The sequence below is a fragment of the Protomyctophum parallelum genome (genome assembly GCF_964188405.1).
Source record: "Protomyctophum parallelum genome assembly, chromosome: 10".
In the NCBI taxonomy this organism is placed as follows: domain Eukaryota; kingdom Metazoa; phylum Chordata; class Actinopteri; order Myctophiformes; family Myctophidae; genus Protomyctophum; species Protomyctophum parallelum.
Window position 1 is genome coordinate 44,792,904 of NC_139704.1, and position 21,017 is coordinate 44,813,920.

The 21,017-nt window shown below is 45.9% G+C and overlaps 1 protein-coding gene across 1 annotated transcript in view; it reads left to right on the forward strand.

Moving 5' to 3' along the window:
- The window catches only part of col19a1 (collagen, type XIX, alpha 1), a gene marked incomplete at its 3' end in the record, with an annotated part of 238,354 nt that extends 220,952 nt beyond the window's left edge, over positions 1 to 17,402 (forward strand). The window contains exons 22-29 of the mRNA XM_083775052.1: positions 4,443 to 4,481; positions 5,171 to 5,209; positions 6,214 to 6,249; positions 9,249 to 9,293; positions 10,175 to 10,228; positions 12,088 to 12,141; positions 16,790 to 16,876; positions 17,382 to 17,402. Coding sequence (XP_083631178.1) covers positions 4,443 to 4,481; positions 5,171 to 5,209; positions 6,214 to 6,249; positions 9,249 to 9,293; positions 10,175 to 10,228; positions 12,088 to 12,141; positions 16,790 to 16,876; positions 17,382 to 17,402 — 375 coding nt within the window. The remainder of the gene's footprint in view (positions 1 to 4,442; positions 4,482 to 5,170; positions 5,210 to 6,213; positions 6,250 to 9,248; positions 9,294 to 10,174; positions 10,229 to 12,087; positions 12,142 to 16,789; positions 16,877 to 17,381) is intronic.
- Positions 17,403 to 21,017: the final 3,615 nt, after the last annotated feature.

Below are 21,017 nucleotides of genomic sequence, written 5' to 3' on the forward strand. Positions count from 1 at the left end.
AAATCCGTTTCATATCACAATCTCTAAAAGCTTAATATGTTGATGTTAAAAGACTGTAAAATGCTCTTGATAACAATACTACTTTTTTTGGAGGGACTTGCAATTCGGAGCATGTGCAGGCTCACAGTTTATATGAACGCTTATTATGAAATATTATTCTCGCCGTTCTTCCAATCGTCCAGAAATAAGTCTGTGCTTTACTGGAAAGGATAAAAGACACAGACAAAAGGCTGTGTGTGTGTGTGTGTGGGGGGGGGGGGGGGGGGGGTTGTTTGGGCCAGCCACGTGAGGCACAGTCCAGTCACATTATTTTCTTGGCAGAGTTTAGCATTCTGGGCAGAAATGTTGACTCACAACTCCGTCTTATTTACAGCAGCAAGGACGTAGGGAGTGAGTGTGCATATGCGGGTCAAGGTGGTGTGCGTGCTGCAGCTTCACGTGCATACCAAGTCCCCTGGGACGGCGTCCTCCCCCTGAGGTTACTCTGAACATGGTCTGGTTCATTCCATTTGTCCACACATGTTCCTGATGGATGGATGGATGGAGGGAGGGAGGGAGGGAGGGAGGGAGGGAGGGAGGGAGGGATGGAGGGAGGGATGGGAGGGAGGGAGGGAGGGAGGGGGAGGGAGGGAGGGAGGGAGGGAGGGAGGGAGGGAGGGAGGGAGGGAGGGAGGGAGGGATGGAGGGAGGGAGGGAGGGAGGGAGGGAGGGAGGGAGGGATGGAGGGAGGGATGGGAGGGAGGGAGGGAGGGAGGGGGAGGGAGGGAGGGAGGGAGGGAGGGAGGGAGGGAGGGAGGGAGGGAGGGAGGGATGGAGGGAGGGATGGGAGGGAGGGAGGGAGGGAGGGAGGGAGGGAGGGAGGGAGGGAGGGAGGGAGGGAGGGATGGAGGGAGGGATGGGAGGGAGGGAGGGAGGGAGGGGGAGGGAGGGAGGGAGGGAGGGAGGGAGGGAGGGAGGGAGGGAGGGAGGGAGGGAGGGATGGAGGGAGGGAGGGAGGGAGGGAGGGAGGGAGGGAGGGATGGATGGATGGATGGATGGATGGAGCCGCCTCGTTGACGGCAGACTGCTGGGATAGTGGTGGTGCTTTGGCATGGGGTGTGTCAGACCAACATGGAATGAATTCTGTACTGGCCATATAAGGAGCATGTCTTGAGTGTATACAGGGTTTGATGAGGTCAGATCAACATATGGAATGTCAGAACAGGTCAGCTAGATCTAAGGGTGGTAGCGGGGACATTCTCTTGAGTGTACAGGGTGTGATGAGGGCCCAGGTAGGGCCGGGGTCTTAATTTCCGGGCCTGTTAAGAATGGACAGGTGGGCCTAGTGAGAACTCTAGTTTTTGCCGGCTGCCAGGCACGGCTGCACTAATAACTTTGGGGCAGGCCCGTCTAGAGTTTGAATGGACAGGTATAAGTCAGAAGGGCAGACATCGAAAGAGGAAGGATGGATGGGGAAGGATCAACATATGGAATGTCAGAACAGGTTGACTTATATCCATACAGTATATGGAGATCTAAGGGTTTCCAAATAACTATGAGAATCTACCCACGATTTCTTGGGATTCAACCTCCTTTGCCAACATGATAAATCTCGGGTTTGTTTAATGTAATTTTATAGTAATTAATAGTATTTTATTTACTGTTTTTAGCATCCATCGTTAGCCTCCGGTGGCTCGCCATGGTGTGTAATCATCGAATATCCAAAATCTCCTCGTGCACGCACACAATCGCATTTTAGGGCTCAGATTGAGATAAAGGACCATGTTTAGAGCTTAATAAAACATTAATTCGAGGTCGCGCTATGCATAATAATAGTTCACGCATTTCTCAGGCACTATAGCCTCACGTTACCGCCAATGGTAATGGGTAATTAGATCAATGCATGCTTAGATCCACGTTCCCAAAGTGGCCAGGGGCTCCGCGAAATAAATTTGTCTTTTCTTTTTTTCTTTTTTTGTCAGTGATTTGATTTTGCTACAGACAGACAGACAGACCGTTCAGTGGTCCGCTATACAGCTATACAAAGCCAAAGTGCATTAACTGTGTTTTTGGACACACTGACTTATTTGTGTATCCCAAAATTAGTCTTTGGGATTTTGGGGGATTATGTCAAGAACAGATATACAATTAGTGTAATATCACTTACAGTATATTATGCTGATATCTCATTTGCCTGACCAGTTGAAACCTATTTTTATTTTTTATTTTTTTGTCATATAGTTACTGCACTTTGGCTTTGCACAGGGCAGTATCAGAGATGCCTTTGAGCTAGCCTGGAAACCAGATGAATTCACCATTGCACAAAAACAATATTTCATCTGCAAATTTGGTCTTGCACCACTCAGTTGTAATTGGATTTTTTTGATTAGTTTGGATTAGAATCCATCCTCTTATTACCAGAGGCATTGTTTTTAATGGCCCTTTGGAAATGTAGCTTCCACACAGAGATCCCAGACTAATATATACACAGTGATAGTCTGGTGGCAAGTCTGCCAAGCTAGGTGTGAGAATCAGGCAACAGCATGCATGCACTGTAATAATTACAGTATCATGAGGAGGCTGAGGATTCTTTGTTTTTAATTATTTGTACTTGTTATGGACCTTTCGTCTAGGGTGAAGGGACATGACACAATTTGAGAGGAGACAGGGTGAAAAGAACTTCAATTTATTTGTAGCAGCTCTTTTCTTTCAGTTGCAGAGACCATTTGTACAATTCTGGTTCACAATTCTCCAATATGTTAGCTTCAGAGTGCAGGTGCTATTCTAACAAAACGGATCTAACTAGAAAACAAAGGTTTACCCCTACCTAAAGGCCCTAACAGAAGTTAAACAAAAGAGAATTCTAAATCCCTAACTACCCTAACTAACCAAAATTACAAATTGTCTCTGCAACTGAAAGAAAAGAGCTGCTACAAATAAATTGAAGTTCTTTTCACCCTGTCTCCTCTCAAATGGTGTCATGTCCCTTCACCCTAGACGAAAGGTCCATAACATAATTGGTACTTTATTAATTTTATTTTGTATATAAGACATTGACATAAGACAAAACACACCAAAGAAATGCATAACATAACATAAAACAAACACATAACAAAACAATATAACAGAGATGCACAGAAATATCTCGCAGTCCACCCGACCCCAGCCCCAATTCCAGACATATTCCTTCAGTGTAAAGTCTTCCAAAGTTGCAGCCCGTTCAGAGTAGAGTTCATTTTAGGGCAGGGCCGGGCCTAAAATGTATGCTAATCAGTAGGGCCGGGCCGGGCCGGGCCTGGGGCTCTATGAAAAATATATATATATATATTGAATTTGTTTAGAATAATAAAAAATAATAGTTCTGTTCTGTCTGTTTGTGTATTTATCTATTATGAAGATGGTGCTGACTGGCGTTTCACTTTACTCTGTGTAGAGTTCTCAAATTCTGCACAAACCCGACCAGGCCCGACCCGACACAACGTTTTAGGGCCGGGTCGGGCCTAAAATCTATGCTAATTAGTCGGGCCGGGCCGGGCCTAGAGCCTGATCAGTTAGGGCCCAGTTAGGGCCGGGCCTTCATTTTCGGGCCCGATGAGAACTCTAGTTCAGAGCTCACTCAGAGCCAGTCCTTCAGTGTAAAGGTTTCCAAAGTTGCAGCCCGTTCAGAGCTCACTCGGAGCCAGAAACTAATCAGAGTCTTGATACTGTACGTCGTGCATAATATGGTAAAAGCCCCATTTTAAGTCCCAGTCGTCCATCGTATTGAGCAGCCTGTATGACAGTGGCTCGTAAGCGAACCAATAGTCCCAGGGAGGCGCCCCAGAGGGACGGAGCAGGTGACCAACAGCGAGGCTATGAGGACATTTCTGAGATTTGACGAGTTGGGGACAGAACAGAAAGGCAAAACTAAAAAAAAAAGTAATCCAACAGTCCAACAGATTGCTTTGCTCAGCTCAAATGTTGATACATTGGCTCAGGCTGAGCACACCGTACGGTGCGCTCCGAGCTGATTTATAGCGAGGCCCAGCTGGACAATGATGGGTTACCGACCGGGCAGACCTCAGTCGCTCTGTGTCAAGCCACCCTCTTTGCCGTGTTGCTTTTAAACTGTTGTTTTTAAAGTCCCACGCCACTGACCTTTGACCTTTACCACCCAATATCTAATCTGTTCTGAAAACATAGGTTGATTTATGTTCGCCTCTTGACGCTTGGCCGTAGCCAATCGAAATGAGACACGGGTGAGAAGTGGGGGGAGTCGGTCGGTCGGTCTAGTCGGTCGTGTGTGTGTGTGTGTGTGTGTGTGTGTGCGTGTGTGTGCGCTTGTGCGTGTGCGCACTTGTAATACTATACTTATGATGGCCAAATGTCCCCACAAGTATAGTGCAATTTGAATATTAGACAATATTATCTATAATGTATACACAATAAAAATAAGAATGCCTTTTCCCTTTCATGACTTTTAGGTGATGACAGCACATGGATTAAGACAGATCTCTGGAGCGGTAAGCATGTGATCAAACTAACCAATTTAATCCTATGTTGCTTTCATGAGCCTATACTGAATAATAATGTCATAATTGGCAAACATTTCGTAGACAAGCAGTTGGCCCCAAACAATAACTATAAGTAAGCGTGTACATGTACTGTAGATCTGCTATTTTCTGCAAAGGGCTTTGGTTTAGAGGGGCAGAAAGTACACACTTTATACTTCAACTATTAAAAAATAGCAGATATACAAGCTCATAGCATGTCACTTTGTGCTGTGCTATGGGCTTGCTATTTTTATATCATAAAAATGTGTGCATGACTATAATATTCTTAACATTTTTTAACAACTTTTTTTTTACATATAATATTGAGTGTCCTTGACATGGAAAAAGCACCACTGACGTTTTTCAGAAAATAAGGCATTTGTAGAATCGGCCTCAGGTCTTTATGGGTTTAACCGATTCTGACCTGAGATCAGATTCTAAAAAATGTCAGTCGTTGTCAGTCGTTCGATTTTTCAAAAATAGCAGACCTACAAGCTCGTATCGCGCCACTCGGTGGCGCGATATGAGCTTGTAGATCTGCTATTTTTCAATAGCTAAAGCATAACATGATGCCAACACCAAAATGGGTGCCCGGACAGAATGGGTTAAGTATGTACGCCGTTGGATAAGATGGCTCCTCTGTGTTTTCTGTTCCTTAGGAAGATGACTATAAGGAGAAAGGCCAGAAGGGAGACCAGGTAACGGTTCTACCAGACATCATACATTCACTATTGATTTCTATTCTCCAACACATTTTACACAGCGGAATGGACAGTCCTGTTTTCATCGTTTTAATATGGCATCAACCAGTGTGTAGTGCGGCGCTGGCGTTTAATCAGGGGAATGAGAACGTATGGACAGCGCCTGCTATTGAAATGTGGATTCAGCTTTTTAGTTTACGTAATATATATTGTCGCTGTCCAATACCATTAGGTCATGCAAGGTCCGAGGTCCATTGAAAAGTTAAAATCATACTAGAACATTTTAAAACAATTCTAAACAATATAGAATTTTAGACCATGAAAAGTTCAATCATAATTATACACTTCAATGCAGCCAGATATCGTCATTCTTTACGACATGAAAAAGATAAAAAAAATAAAGAAAGAAAAATTGATTCTGAACTTTGCGATTCAATTTTAATATTGTGGCATCAGAAAAATAAAGGGAAGCTCCGCACACTCAGATCTGCGCACAATCAATGTATTTATTTAGCAAGCTTTCGGTATACTGACCACCTTCAGGCAATATTGATATTGTGGCATTACAAATTGTGATTTATCCCTGCCATATAGAGCAACTTTTGTTCAACTTTGACCCCTCTGTCACGTGGAACTATGTTGTTGTGCTGCTGTTGGCGTAGTGATACTGTCTACGGGACACAAAAGATAGGTCCACGCTGTGACAAGCTATTATTGGTCTCAATCTATCTGTGCGTTATCTGACTGAAATGTCATTTTGTTGTATCCCCCTCGACTTATTTCAGCAACAAGAGGGCTTTGCGTGAGAGCTTCCCGTGTGTGTGTGTGTGTATAGTACAGTGTGTGTGTGTGTGTGTGTGTGTGTGTGTGTGTGTGTGTGTGTGTGTGTGTGTGTGTGTGTGTGTGTGTGTGTGTGTGTGTGTGTGTGTGTGTGTGTGTGTGTGTGTGTGTGCGCAGTACATTGATAGATGGCATTGTTGTGTGTGTTGTACTTTCTGCAGGGTGAAAAAGGAGCTCAAGGACCTCCAGGATTCAAGGTAACCTCTTAGCTTTTGGAAAAAGCGTAGCAGAGTGTATTTGACAGATGAGATGAATGCCGCTACAGTCCGATGCTTTGGGCGCACGTACGCACGCATACACGCACACACACACACACACACACACACACACTGAGTGAATAAGGTTTCTGGGCCAGCTAATAACACTGTTTGTGATATTAGGCAGTGGTGGAAAAAGATCTTTTTAACATCTAAAGAGCAAAAGACGAAGAGAGAAGTCCAACTATGTAAACACGGAAGCAGAGGGAGGGCCGAGCGCTCTGCTGGGCGGAGTCTGTCTCTCTACTCGTCAGCAGTGAAAGTGAAACTTAATTAGATTAATTAGATATGCCTACATGTGCGTGATATCGCAGTAATCAAACACATTGAGCTTATATAGTATGTACTGTAATTAGTATTGCCAAATATTTATTTTCTACCCAGATAACTGGGAATACACAGAAATAGCTACAGAAACAAAAACAGCAGAAAGCGCTGAAACCAGAAGCCTATCGGTGAATTGTTGCGACCACAGTTCGCATTTTAATGGTAAATGGTAAATGGTGCATTTATATAGCGCCTTTATCCAAGGCGCTTTACAGAGATTGTGCATTACATTCACCCATTCACACACACATTCATACACCGATGGCAGCGGAAACCATGCAAGGCACCAACTAGCACATCGGGAGCAATTAGGGGTTCAGTGTCTTGCTCAAGGACACTTCGACAGTAACTCTGGGGGGGCCCGGGTTCGAACTGGCAACCTTACGGTTACCATCCAGGCACTCTACCCCTGAGCCACCGCCGCCGCATTTAACTTTGAAATCGTGCATATGTTGATCTGACCTCATCAAACCCTGTACACTCAAGACACGCTCCATATATGGCCAGTACAGAATTAATTCCATATGTTGATCTGACCCCCATGCCAAAGTGCCAGCACTCGCCCAGCAGTCTGCTGTCAGGCGTCTTACTGGTTTGCTATAGCATTTCTCCCTATCACAAAGGGCACAATTATTATTTTTTAATCTAAGAAAAGGTGATTTCGGGTGCCCTCACCCTTTGACTAAAAGCAAAAATATCAATACTGCAATGTAGAAATAGAGGGTATGTGCTTGCATAAAGTGAGTGTCAAAGTGAGTTTAACGTAATGCAATCAGATTTACGCAGCAATGTGGAGGTCACTCCCGGTGACAGTTCAGTATCCTATCATGTGGAGGTCACTCCCGGTGACAGTTCAGTGTCCTATCATGTGGAGGTCACTCCCGGTGACAGTTCAGTGTCCTAGCATGTGGAGGTCACTCCCAGTGACAGTTTAGTGTCCTAGCCTAGCACTCTTTAGCTTTAACAGTTAATCAGTTTTTATCACTCCCTTCAAAAGGCCCAAATAGAATGCTATAGCTACTGCTTGTGATAATACCATTTAATAGATGGCTTTGTCGAATGCTTGATTCCGATGGGTCCGTCGCAGCATTCTGTTGTCTCCGTTTGCATCGCTATAGATAGAAGATGAAACTTGTAAGCTTCTGAAATCATTTTGAATCCATAGTCTGCGTAGGCCTACCAATTTGTGTTCGTAAGTAGCTGTGTAATAAGCAGAGGTGGTAATTGGAACATAAACCCCAGGACCCCAGGACTGACGCGAGGCTTATTTATCCCCTCCAATAATGGTCGTCTCACTGTATTATGCCATACATATTACATGTCTTTTGTTGTGTGTAAGCGTAGCGCTGCATGGAATACACATTGTCTGGATGTCATTATAGATAATCAGAGCCTAAAGCATAAAAATAAGTCTGGTTAATGGACTATTCTGTGTGTTCCATACAGTATTATGCCACAGCTCTCTGTAGGTGATCACAGTATTAAAGAAGATTAACCTTGTTAATGCCTGTGGGGATTCAACTGTACAGTACACACGCACACACACAGGCCCGACATACAGTATAATGTATACACGCACGCACACACACACACACACACACACACACACACACACACACACACACACACACACACACACACACACACCTTACGGCCTGCCACAGGCGCCCGCCTGGGAGCAGTTATGGGTTCACTGCCTTGCTCACGGGCACTTCTGCATTTACCTAGGAAGATATGAACTGGCACCTCTCCAGCTACCCGGTCCACTCACACTCACACGCTGTTGTCTGTGCTGGACACCTGCGGACACCAGTGGTGCAAAGTAACTATAGTGCAAATGAGTACTATTTTTGAGGTACTTTTTACTTTACTGGAGTATTTCCATTGTTGCTTAACTGCTTACTCGACTACATCTCAGAGGCAATTATTATACTTTTACTCCAATACAAATTTGTTTTTAAACGTTTGTTTCTATAGTTACTTTGTTACAACACATTAATACATTAATACATTAACCACTTAGCCCTATATACGTTTTGGACATTTGAAAAAAGCTCGACTCGCAATGAGATTGCAGAGCTGCTATTTTCAAAAGATTTGTATACATGGGTGCTTTCTACTTTTCGTACGTATGAGTACAATACTTTACTCAAGTACATTTTGAATTCCAGACTTTTTACTTTTTAAGTTGTAACAGAGTATTTCTACAATGCAGTATTGATACGCTTATACTTCCTTCTACGCGATACGTCCAACTGGGGAAACTCACCCCCTTGTCTGGTGAAAAGAAGCGGCTTTGACTCCTCATGCATTGAAGTGTAACGCCCAGGATTACACTAGACAATATAACACTGGGTGAAAAGACAATAGAATAATAAAATAAGTATAACATAATATGAGCACCTTTCCCACCACTGCCATGTCCCTATAGACTGAGCATTTGCCTCCTCTGGGAACAGAGGGAATGGCAGTGTACTGTATATAGATTCCACAGTGGAGCATGTTGTAACTGTACCGTGTACCTTCAATTAAATCCTATGGTCTCTTTTCCTTTGTGTCTCTCTGTCTCTCTTCCTCCGGTCATCATCATCCTTCTTGTGGGTCTTTCAAAGGGAGCTTTTGGTCCGCCAGGCCTGAAAGGAGACCCAGGACCGGAGGTGAGTGTCACTATGTCACTGCTGGTTGGGTTGCCAGACCTGTGACGTATGTGGTCAGAGCAGCTGACCACATGGGGAGAGAGTATGTTTTGCACTCCGTCCGTCCGTGTGTGTGTGTTCGTCCGTGAGTCCGTCCGTGTGTTCGTCCGCGTGTCCGTCCGTGTGTCCGTCCGTCCGTCCGTTACCAACTAATCTCCGGCACCGTTAACCCGGTCATTGCCAAACTTTGCACACACTCCCTAGATGCCAACGATGAACCTTTCCAGAAAAGCTTGTTATAGCGCCACCATGAGGCCGACTTTTGTAAAACAAATTTTCTTATATTATTACTCTTCCAGATTTTGTCCAAAAAGTATACACAGTATCTCTATAGTCATGTGCTCAAGACGGATCTGTCCGATATTTCATATTCCATCCAAATTGGCTAACATTGGCTTTCAAAGTTTGCAGGATTGGCCCGTTTTGAACAAAAAGCCTAAAATCTTGAACGCAGCGTACAAATTACGTGAAATCTTTCACACACCTACTAGGCTGAGGAATATATCCCACCCTTTTCACATTGGCCTGTTATAGCGCCACCAACAGGTGGATTTTTGCAAAACACATTTTTGGAACAAAATGCCTCAAACCATGCAATTGCCATCAAAGGCGTAAGAACAAATGGCACCCTTTTCACATTGGCCTATTATAGCGCCACCAGGAGGCCACAACCTGACCTGGCCTGGTGGAGACCTGTGCCCCGAGGGCACTTTTTCTAGTTGAAAATGAATGTATGAGAACTACTGGTTTAGAAGGCATTTGTAGAATGGGCCTGATCGGTCTTAATGGGATAAATAAAACCAAAGTGTTGGATCTCTTCTTTCTTTTTCTTCACTTTCCAGGGGAAAGAAGGACAACCTGGCACCATTGGGCTCCCAGGGCACCCTGGAGAACCGGTAAGAATTGTTATAGACCTGGCCTAGGGGTGCCAAGTATACAACAAAAATACAGGGAGACGCAGTAGTCAAATGAAATATTGATTTATTTAAGTCATCAAAATTAAGAAATCAAACCAAACCAAATCAGGAGCAAACAGATGAGGTGTGGAAATCAGTATTCAGTGGTGTAGTGCGTGTATGCATGAGTGAAATGTATGTGTGTGCATGAGTGAAATGTATGTGTGTGCATGAGTGAAATGTATGTGTGTGCATGAGTGAAATGTATGTGTGTGCATGAGTGAAATGTTTGCGTGTGCATGAGTGAAATGTATGTGTGTGCATGAGTGAAATGTATGTGTGTGCATGAGTGAAATGTATGTGTGTGCATGAGTGAAATGTATGTGTGTGCGTGTTGAACGTACTAACAGAAATGTTGAAAAGTGTGCATGGTGGAAAAGGTGCAGAGAGCAAACTGAAAAGAACAGGACTGGGGAAGCAGGCATTTATAGGGCGTCGACACCCGGGCCCAGGTGCGAGCTGATCATCATGATTAGGCTCTGCTCCCCAATCCTATTGGATAAAAAGAACAGAGGTTACTATAGGGTAAACAGTACATAAACCAAAACCAGACAACCTAAGAGTAATATATATATATATATATATATATATATATATATATATATATATATTAGGGCCGGGACTAATTGCGATTAATTTAGATTAATTAACTACAGAAAGTTTTATCGCGATTAACTACAGATAAATTAATCGCACCTTTTTTTCACCGCGGAACGTTTCTCACTGGGCGCTTTTCTATAGTACTGAAAACTGGAAATAATAAAAAGTCACCCCATTTTGTGTTGCCTAGAACTGGAGGTCTGACAAAAAACAGTAACAATATGAAGTATGTACAGCTTTGTGATGTCACTGAGATGTACTTGTTACTGTTACTATTTTTTTTTCAGACCTCCAGTTCTAGGCAACACAGAATGGGGTGACTTTTTATTATTATTTCCACAACAGGTATATTAATGACAGTAAAATGTTGAAAATGAGTGGTATCCTGTAGTCACTATTCGTTGATTCACTGGGATACCAAAAAACATTTAAAAAAAAGGTTTCTCGCTGTTCTCGGGTTGAATATTGATATGCGATTAAAATGCGATTAATCTAGATGAATTAATCGCAAAGCCTCTGATTAATTAGATATATTTTTTAATAGAGTCCCAGCTCTAATATATATATATATATATATATATATATATATATATATATATATATATATATGTATATATGTATATATATATATGTTATATGTTATATATATATTGTTATATATATGCGTTATTTTTGTGTGTGATGTGTAAATTATTTGGGGGGAATTCGTTTGACATTTTTCACCTATAATTAATATATAGCCTAATCGATTACATTGATCCGTTCAATTAACTGTCACAGCCCTGGTGTACATACTGACTGTACTCTATCAAGGTTTAGGAAAACGTCCAAAAATCCGCCCCAAAATTTTCGACAGACGACCGGTAATCAAATTTACGAATTAATTAGTGGAAAGAGGCAAAATGTGATCCCTTTATGTGAGGGAACAGAGGCAGAGGCACCCAGTCTGTTCTCCGCACCTGCTGCAGTAATGAGCATCTGTCTTTATTCAAAAAGCAAGGGAGGGAAAAAGAGGAGCGTTTCATAAATCCTGGCTTGGGGGAATGATGTTGGAACTGAACGGGCCGCTGAAGCTGCCAGAAGGAAGAGGAGAAGGAGGAGGAGGAGGAGGAGGAGGAGGAGGAGGAGATTAAATATGTGCTGAGAAGAGGAGGATGAAGGTTCTTCTGCTGATAAAGATGTCTCTCTTTTATCTCCAGGGCTCACCGGCAGAACTTGGGAGAGACGGGAGAGACGGCCTGAAAGGAGAGAAGGTTGGTGCTGTACAGTATGTAGACCAGTGGACCCCCCCCCCCTGTATGTAGACCAGTGGACCCCCCCCCCCTGTATGTAGACCAGTGGACCCCCCCCCCCCCCCTGTATGTAGACCAGTGGACCCCCCCCCCCCCCTGTATGTAGACCAGTGGACCCCCCCCCCCCTGTATGTAGACCAGTGGACCCCCCCCCCCCTGTATGTAGACCAGTGGACCCCCCCCCCCCTGTATGTAGACCAGTGGACCCCCCCCCCCTGTATGTAGACCAGTGGACCCCCCCCCCCTGTATGTAGACCAGTGGACCCCCCCCCCCTGTATGTAGACCAGTGGACCCCCCCCCCCCTGTATGTAGACCAGTGGACCCCCCCCCCCCCTGTATGTAGACCAGTGGACCCCCCCCCCCTGTATGTAGACCAGTGGACCCCCCCCCCCTGTATGTAGACCAGTGGACCCCCCCCCCCTGTATGTAGACCAGTGGACCCCCCCCCCCTGTATGTAGACCAGTGGACCCCCCCCCCCCTGTATGTAGACCAGTGGACCCCCCCCCCCTGTATGTAGACCAGTGGACCCCCCCCCCCCTGTATGTAGACCAGTGGACCCCCCCCCCCTGTATGTAGACCAGTGGACCCCCCCCCCCTGTATGTAGACCAGTGGACCCCCCCCCCCCTGTATGTAGACCAGTGGACCCCCCCCCCCTGTATGTAGACCAGTGGACCCCCCCCCCCTGTATGTAGACCAGTGGACCCCCCCCCCCTGTATGTAGACCAGTGGACCCCCCCCCCCCTGTATGTAGACCAGTGGACCCCCCCCCCCTGTATGTAGACCAGTGGACCCCCCCCCCCCTGTATGTAGACCAGTGGACCCCCCCCCCCTGTATGTAGACCAGTGGACCCCCCCCCCCCTGTATGTAGACCAGTGGACCCCCCCCCCCCTGTATGTAGACCAGTGGACCCCCCCCCCCTGTATGTAGACCAGTGGACCCCCCCCCCCTGTATGTAGACCAGTGGACCCCCCCCCCCCTGTATGTAGACCAGTGGACCCCCCCCCCCTGTATGTAGACCAGTGGACCCCCCCCCCCTGTATGTAGACCAGTGGACCCCCCCCCCCTGTATGTAGACCAGTGGACCCCCCCCCCCTGTATGTAGACCAGTGGACCCCCCCCCCCTGTATGTAGACCAGTGGACCCCCCCCCCCCCCCCCTGTATGTAGACCAGTGGACCCCCCCCCCCTGTATGTAGACCAGTGGTCCCCCCCCCCCCTGTATGTAGACCAGTGGACCCCCCCCCCCCCTGTATGTAGACCAGTGGACCCCCCCCCCTGTATGTAGACCAGTGGACCCCCCCCCCCTGTATGTAGACCAGTGGTCCCCCCCCCCCCTGTATGTAGACCAGTGGACCCCCCCCCCCCTGTATGTAGACCAGTGGTCCTCAACCCCCCCCCCCTGTATGTAGACCAGTGGACCCCCCCCCCCTGTATGTAGACCAGTGGTCCCCCCCCCCCTGTATGTAGACCAGTGGTCCTCAACCCCCCCCCCCCTGTATGTAGACCAGTGGACCCCCCCCCCCTGTATGTAGACCAGTGGTCCCCCCCCCCCCTGTATGTAGACCAGTGGTCCTCCCCCCCCCCCCCCTGTATGTAGACCAGTGGTCCTCAACCCCCCCCCCCCCCTGTATGTAGACCAGTGGTCCTCAACCCCCCCCCCCCTGTATGTAGACCAGTGGTCCTCAACCCCCCCCCCCCTGTATGTAGACCAGTGGACCCCCCCCCCTGTATGTAGACCAGTGGACCCCCCCCCCCCCTGTATGTAGACCAGTGGTCCTCAACCCCCCCCCCCCCTGTATGTAGACCAGTGGACCCCCCCCCCCCTGTATGTAGACCAGTGGTCCTCAACCTGTGGGTGTGGAGACGGGACCCCTCCCCCCTGCACATGATCTTGTAGGGGGTCCCCAGGTGACAGTGTAGTGACAATTTAAGGACTTTTAAGACCCTTGTAATACCTAAAGAAAGAAAAGAAAAGGTTACTGCTTCAAAAGTAGTCGACAAACTATACTATAGAAATTGGCCAAATTGTCAAATCATCTAAGAAAGAGGCAAACATTGTGAAAATAAATGGCTGATCTACAAGCTCAAAACGCCTTGTTGCTATTTTCACAATATTTATATGTGGGATCCGAGCCAAATAAAACGTAATGCCTCGATCACTTCCTATATTCCAAGTGAACCGGAGAACCAATAGGAACCACCGCCTTGTACTCGCCGGGTCCCGCCCCCCCGCCCCTCTAGAGCAGAAATCAAACAGGCTGGGGAAGGCTACTAGATTTAAGCAATAAGCCACGAGAGGTCTCAGGTTACCGGGTATTTTACACTGCCTGGGAGCGTAGGTCTTCTACCCCCCAGCCAGTGTAAAATACCCGGTAAGCTGGGGCCTCGAGTGGCTTATTGCTTTTCTAAAACGGTTACAAACATATAGCAATATTAACCTAATAAAACTATTAAATTCACAAAAGTATCTACGCTTTGTGCCACCAGAGCGAGCGACCCAGAGCCAAAACACTTCCTTGTTTTGCTCCGCAGTCCGCAAGTAGCCTATGTGACGGGAGAATAGCGCTTGATGTATTTACGGGGCTGCCTGGAGCCACACATTCACAGTCATATGAGCCGGGCGGTGCTTAGACGCCCGCACGGCATGTGTTTGTAAAGCAATCAAGCGCTCCCCTTCCCCAGTTCAGCTACAAGGCTGCAGTTTGATACAAAGTGATTGAAGGAGTGGGTTATCGGTGAAATTTACACCGGTCACGCGACGGTAACCAGCCAATCAGAATGAAGTATTGGGACTACCCGTTTTAGAATGGTCTACTTTTGCCTCCTTTGCCCCACACTCTTGAAACAGGACATTCATTTACGAGAAAAAATATATCAAAACGTTGATATGACGTTATGGTGATACGCCGTTTCTGCCCCGACAGCTATGCTGTTTTATGACAGGTTGTGAACATATTCAGATTACTAACCCAGTGTGTGTTTTATTACAGGTCGTGAAGATATTCAGATTAGTAACCCAGCGTGCTGTTTTCAATCACACTGTAACTTTACCTCTCTGCGGTTGATGTCTCTTGACAACTCTGTTATTTATATGAATTAGTTTTAGCAGGCAGGACTTCCCACACAATCAATGTGCCAGTGGAAGAAGTGTTACTGTAAGAAGTGGAGTTGCTTGTTTGATAGGGTGCTGGCGCCTGTCATAATATAGGGGTTATTAATCAAGATGCCCCACCCACCAGAGTTCCCCCGCTGCTCTAGGGTAGAGAAGTACACCATCATCACCTCATCCGTTCCCCACTATACTAAAAAATAAAAAATAAAATAAATGATCAAATACTTTGTCATCTCTGTTATCATTACTCACATTGGTTCTGATCAAAGAGAAAGTTACGCACGCCTCGTCTACAGTAGAGAGTCATTGTCAAAATAATTTATTTATGATCAAAGGACGAGCAAGAGAGGCACTCGAAAGTTTGCAGACTTCTGCATCTGTAGTGAGAAAGTTCATTTGGTGAAAGTAACTTGAGATTATTAAATGTTTTCCATTTTCGTAAGTGCCAAAATGATGTAACTTACGTTAGAAGACGAGCGGTAAGGTGAGACAGAGGAAGTACGGCTGACAAGCTGGACATGTCGGAGACTTTGACTTGAATAATGGGAATCAGGACTTGGGGCTGACTGGAATGCTTTAAGACTGAACTTCACTTGAGACCTGATTACATTTGACGACTGTAGCAATTATTTATCCAAAGAAATGTGCGACTTTAAAAAGAATCACGTTTTTGTCTTTCAGTAGTGTTTGTTCGAAGTAACCTTGGGCACTCATGGCTGGGCATGCACTGCCAAACCGGCTTGATATTCAATGAGAAGGCTGGGCAGAGCTAGAGACTGAACTCTTGGACTTGGACTCAAGAGAGTTGGACTCGACTTGGACTTGTATCAAAAGACTTAAAAGACAGATCTGCCAGATTTGCCACGTTTAACAAACTACAAACGAATACATGCACCGGTGCTGGGCATATCACCAGCTCATGTGAGCTGTGATTGGACAAGCCGTCTCCTTCCAACCTACTGATATATATGCAAACGTGATTTTCTTCTTCTCCACTAGCCTCTGTGTGTTTGTGTGTGTGCACAGCACAATAGTCCCAGGTCTGCTGGGGAAATTTCACCCTTTAACCCATTCTGACCGGGCACCCATTTTGGTGTCAGCATCATGTTATGCTTTAGCTATTGAAAAATAGCAGATCTACAAGCTCATATCGCGCCACCGAGTGGCGCGATACGAGCTTGTAGGTCTGCTATTTTTGAAAAATCGAAGAGAGACTGACATTTTTAGAATCCGATCTCAGGTCAGAATGGGTTCGTCAGACCGGCGTGTGTCCAGTGGAAACCTCGTATGAATCTGATCTCAGGTCAGAATGGGTTCGTCAGACCGGCGTGTGTCCAGTGGAAACCTCGTATGAATCTGATCTCAGGTCAGAATGGGATAATAATCTGGCATTCTGTCAGAGAGATGATCCATGTAGCCTCCAGGCCACAGCTGTCTGTCAGTCCAACTGTCTTGTCTGTCTGTCTGTCTGTCTGTCTGTCTGTATGTCTACAGGGCGATTCTGGGGGTGTGACTGGACCCCCGGGCCTACCAGGACTTAAAGGCGAGCCCGGAGAGACTGCAGGAGCTGCAGGACATCTGGTGGGTACAGATAAGCATCTTACTTTATACTGTATTTGTTTATTTCAACGGGACAAAGCATATTTATGCGTCATTACAAATAAATGCAATGTATATTCACCGGATTTAGCAAAGATGCTTTGGATTCTCAGCCGAGGTCTCCACAGTCCACACAAAACATAAAAACTAAACAGGCAGGCAGTGAAGCAACATTTACACTGCGAGACAAAGCATAAAAACATACATACAAGAAACAATCTACAAGGTATATTCATTTCCTGACCTTGTTAGCTTCTATAATAATAATAATAATAATAATAATATCTCAAACTTATATAGCACTTTTCTGAGTACCCAAAGACGCTTTACATGGGGGGGGCTTTACAGAGGGAATGCTCCGGGCTACACAGATCACTATGTCCAAGCAGGTACTGGTCAAGACATCATAGGCTTACACAGATCACTATGTCCAAGCAGGTACTGGTCAAGACATCATAGGCTTACACAGATCACTATGTCCAAGCAGGTACTGGTCAAGACATCTTAGGCTATACTGTTTGGATAGGAACACATGCTGTGAGCAGGCGGTGGACAAACGTGGTTTTTCAAAGAGGGACATTTTTGAAAATATTAAAAATACATTCGGGCCGACTACATCTGCAGTCACACGCAGTGGTGGAGAAAGTACTCACATGTTTTTACTTAAGTAAAAGTATCAATCAATCTATCATCTATCTTATCAATATAGAAATACTCTGTTACAAGTAAAAGTCCGGAATTCAAAATGTGCTTGAGTAAAAAAGTATTGGGCAAACTAATAATTGAAAACAATAAACACAAAACAATTATACAAAATAAAAATGAAAAATTGCCTTTCTCACAACAAGGAACAAACAAGTTATAGGAACCCTTACAGATTCTACAGAGAATTAACCTATATCTGCCCGGGTTAATTTCAAAACACTCTGCCATCCATTGGTGTATGAATTTCACATGACAATTACCACCAGCGGGCCATACATAATACATAGCGAATAGGAGGCCCGGGGGGGGGGGCTGTGTAAAATCTGTTATGATTCGCTCCCGGGGCGGACTTTGGACATGTCTGCTGCACACACACACACACACACACACACACACACACACACACATACATCACACAGTAAATTCGGCGTGGACAGGCGGAGCATAGATCAGGTGTAAACAGCTGGGACGGCAGCAGACACCGCTGAACGGGACCACCTCCCGCCAGCTGCCTCTCCGCCATGACATTATGGAGATGCAATACCATTAACTCAGCCAGCGGATATAACCTCAGCCTGGGTATAATCACCTATCTGTTCCCATTTTGGGTCTCATGGCTGTCGAGGCACTCTCTTTTATGGTTGCATCCCGACGCTGTCCCGCAGAAACCTCGTATGGCCATATATTTCCTTTCTATTTTATTTATTATAATTATTTTCGGTAAATGAATGCCCCTCTACTCAAACAACACCATTGTGAGCTTGTAGATCTGCTATTTTCCACTTCCGAAGAAGAAACATTCTGAAACTGAAAATGCAACAAATTCTGTGGTTTAACCCAAGTATTTAAACTGATCAAAAGTGGATCAACGAGAACGTGTGACTACATAAGTAACTACATTGGATCCATTGAAACCAGTGTTCTTTTTCCACGTTTTCCTGAAAAGTCAACAGTTTTTGACGGCGACGGCGACGCTATAGAAGTGTTAAATTGGCCCAGGCCGTAGCGTAACGGTCTGGGCACCGGACTGGTGATCCAGTCGCGGTGTGCCGCGGGTTCGACTCCCGAACCCGATACGGCCTTTACCGCATGTCATCCCCCCATCTCTCTCCCGTTTCCTGTCAGCCTACTATCTGTCCCTTAAAAAAAATCAATAAAAAGGCGTAAGCCGCAAAAAAATATCTAAAAAAAAAAAAAAGAAGTGTTACATTTATTTCTGGATACAACGCCACAGCGCCATGAGGCACCTGAGGCCTACGAGGTCCTGGTTCGACACATCAGCCACACTCCCACCATTCAATCACAAAGAAGTACATTACCGTGGCGTCGGACAATCATGCTTGTTTGTATTCGGAGGCGCTAAACTGCACATTAACCCATTCTGAACGGGCACCCATTTTGGTGTCAGCATCATGTTATGCTTTAGCTATTTAAAAATAGCAGATCTACAAGCTCATATCGCGCCACCGAGTGGCGCGATACGAGCTTGTAGGTCTGCTATTTTTTGAAAAATCGAAGAGCGACTGACATTTCTAGAATCTGATCTCAGGTCAGAATGGGTTCATCAGGACCAGTGTGTGTCCTGCGGAAACCTCGTATGAATCTGATCTCAGGTCAGAATGGGTTAAGCGTGACAGCGGACCTACAGTACTCATCATCGTGCTGTGGATAATGTGCTCGGTTAGTGCGGAGTAACAAGGGAAAGGTCGCATTCAGGCGGAATGTTTAAACCTTTTTAATGTGCTTCTGCTCGGTGGAGAATGAGAGTTCAGATGGGGACAGGAGGGCAGCCTGCGCCCGCGTGCGTGCTGTATGAATGTGCGTGGGTGCGTGCGTGCGTGCGTGTGTGTTGTGTGTGTCAGTGTGTGGGTGTGTATTTCAGATAAGCCAGTAGGCACTCTGGGTAGTGGGTACATATTTAGACAGAGTTGTTAAAATCCTCTCTCATAAGCGAATGTCTGTCACTGCTGTGACCTATAGTTTTTACATCCAACAATCTCCTATACTCGGGTGCTTTGTAGTCTGAAGAATGCCATTTATTTAAGGCAGGGCAAGTTCAATTTGTATAGCACATTTCAACAACAAGGCAATTCAATGTACATTTACATAAAACATTAAGCAAAGGAAGTGCATTACAAAGGGATATTTGAATTTAAATCTAAAAAAGGAATAAACCTATCTCCTTAACCCATTCTGACCGGGCACCCATTTTGGTGTCGGCGTCATGTCGTGCTTTAGCTATTTAAAAATAGCAGATCTACAAGCTCATATCGCGCCACCGAGTGGCGCGATACGAGCTTGTAGGTCTGCTATTTTTGAAAAAATCGAAGAACGACTGACATTTTTAGAATCTGATCTCAGGTCAGAATGGGTTAATCAGACCAGTGTGTGTCCGGCGGAAACCTCGTATGAATCTGATCTCAGGTCAGAATGGATTAATTGGAAACACCTATTTGGGACATAGAGCAAAACAACAAGTACAAGAACCAGTGGTTCTGGATTTGGAGTCCATGCAGGGACCCGTCATCTTCCCTGTCTTCTGAGTCCATGCAGAGACGCTGCATCTTCCCTGTCTTCTAAACAGGGACCCTGCATCTTCCCTGTCTTCTGAGTCCATGCAGAGACGCTGCATCTTCCCTGTCTTCTAAACAGGGACCCTGCATCTTCCCTGTCTTCATGGAGTCCATGCAGGGACGCTGCATCTTCCCTGTCTTCTAAACAGGGACCCTGCATCTTCCCTGTCTTCTAAACAGGGACGCTGCATCTTCCCTGTCTTCTAAACAGGGACCCTGCATCTTCCCTGTCTTCTAAACAGGGACGCTGCATCTTCCCTGTCTTCTAAACAGGGACCCTGCATCTTCCCTGTCTTCTAAACAGGGACCCTGCATCTTCCCTGTCTTCTAAACAGGGACCCTGCATCTTCCCTGTCTTCTAAACAGGGACCCTGCATCTTCCCTGTCTTCTAAACAGGGACCCTGCATCTTCCCTGTCTTCTAAACAGGGACCCTGCATCTTCCCTGTCTTCTAAACAGGGACCCTGCATCTTCCCTGTCTTCTAAACAGGGACCCTGCATCTTCCCTGTCTTCTAAACAGGGACCCTGCATCTTCCCTGTCTTCTAAACAGGGACCCTGCATCTTCCCTGTCTTCTAAACAGGGACCCTGCATCTTCCCTGTCTTCTAAACAGGGACCCTGCATCTTCCCTGTCTTCTAAACAGGGACGCTGCATCTTCCCTGTCTTCTAAACAGGGACCCTGCATCTTCCCTGTCTTCTAAACAGGGACCCTGCATCTTCCCTGTCTTCTAAACAGGGACCCTGCATCTTCCCTGTCTTCTAAACAGGGACCCTGCATCTTCCCTGTCTTCTAAACAGGGACCCTGCATCTTCCCTGTCTTCTAAACAGGGACCCTGCATCTT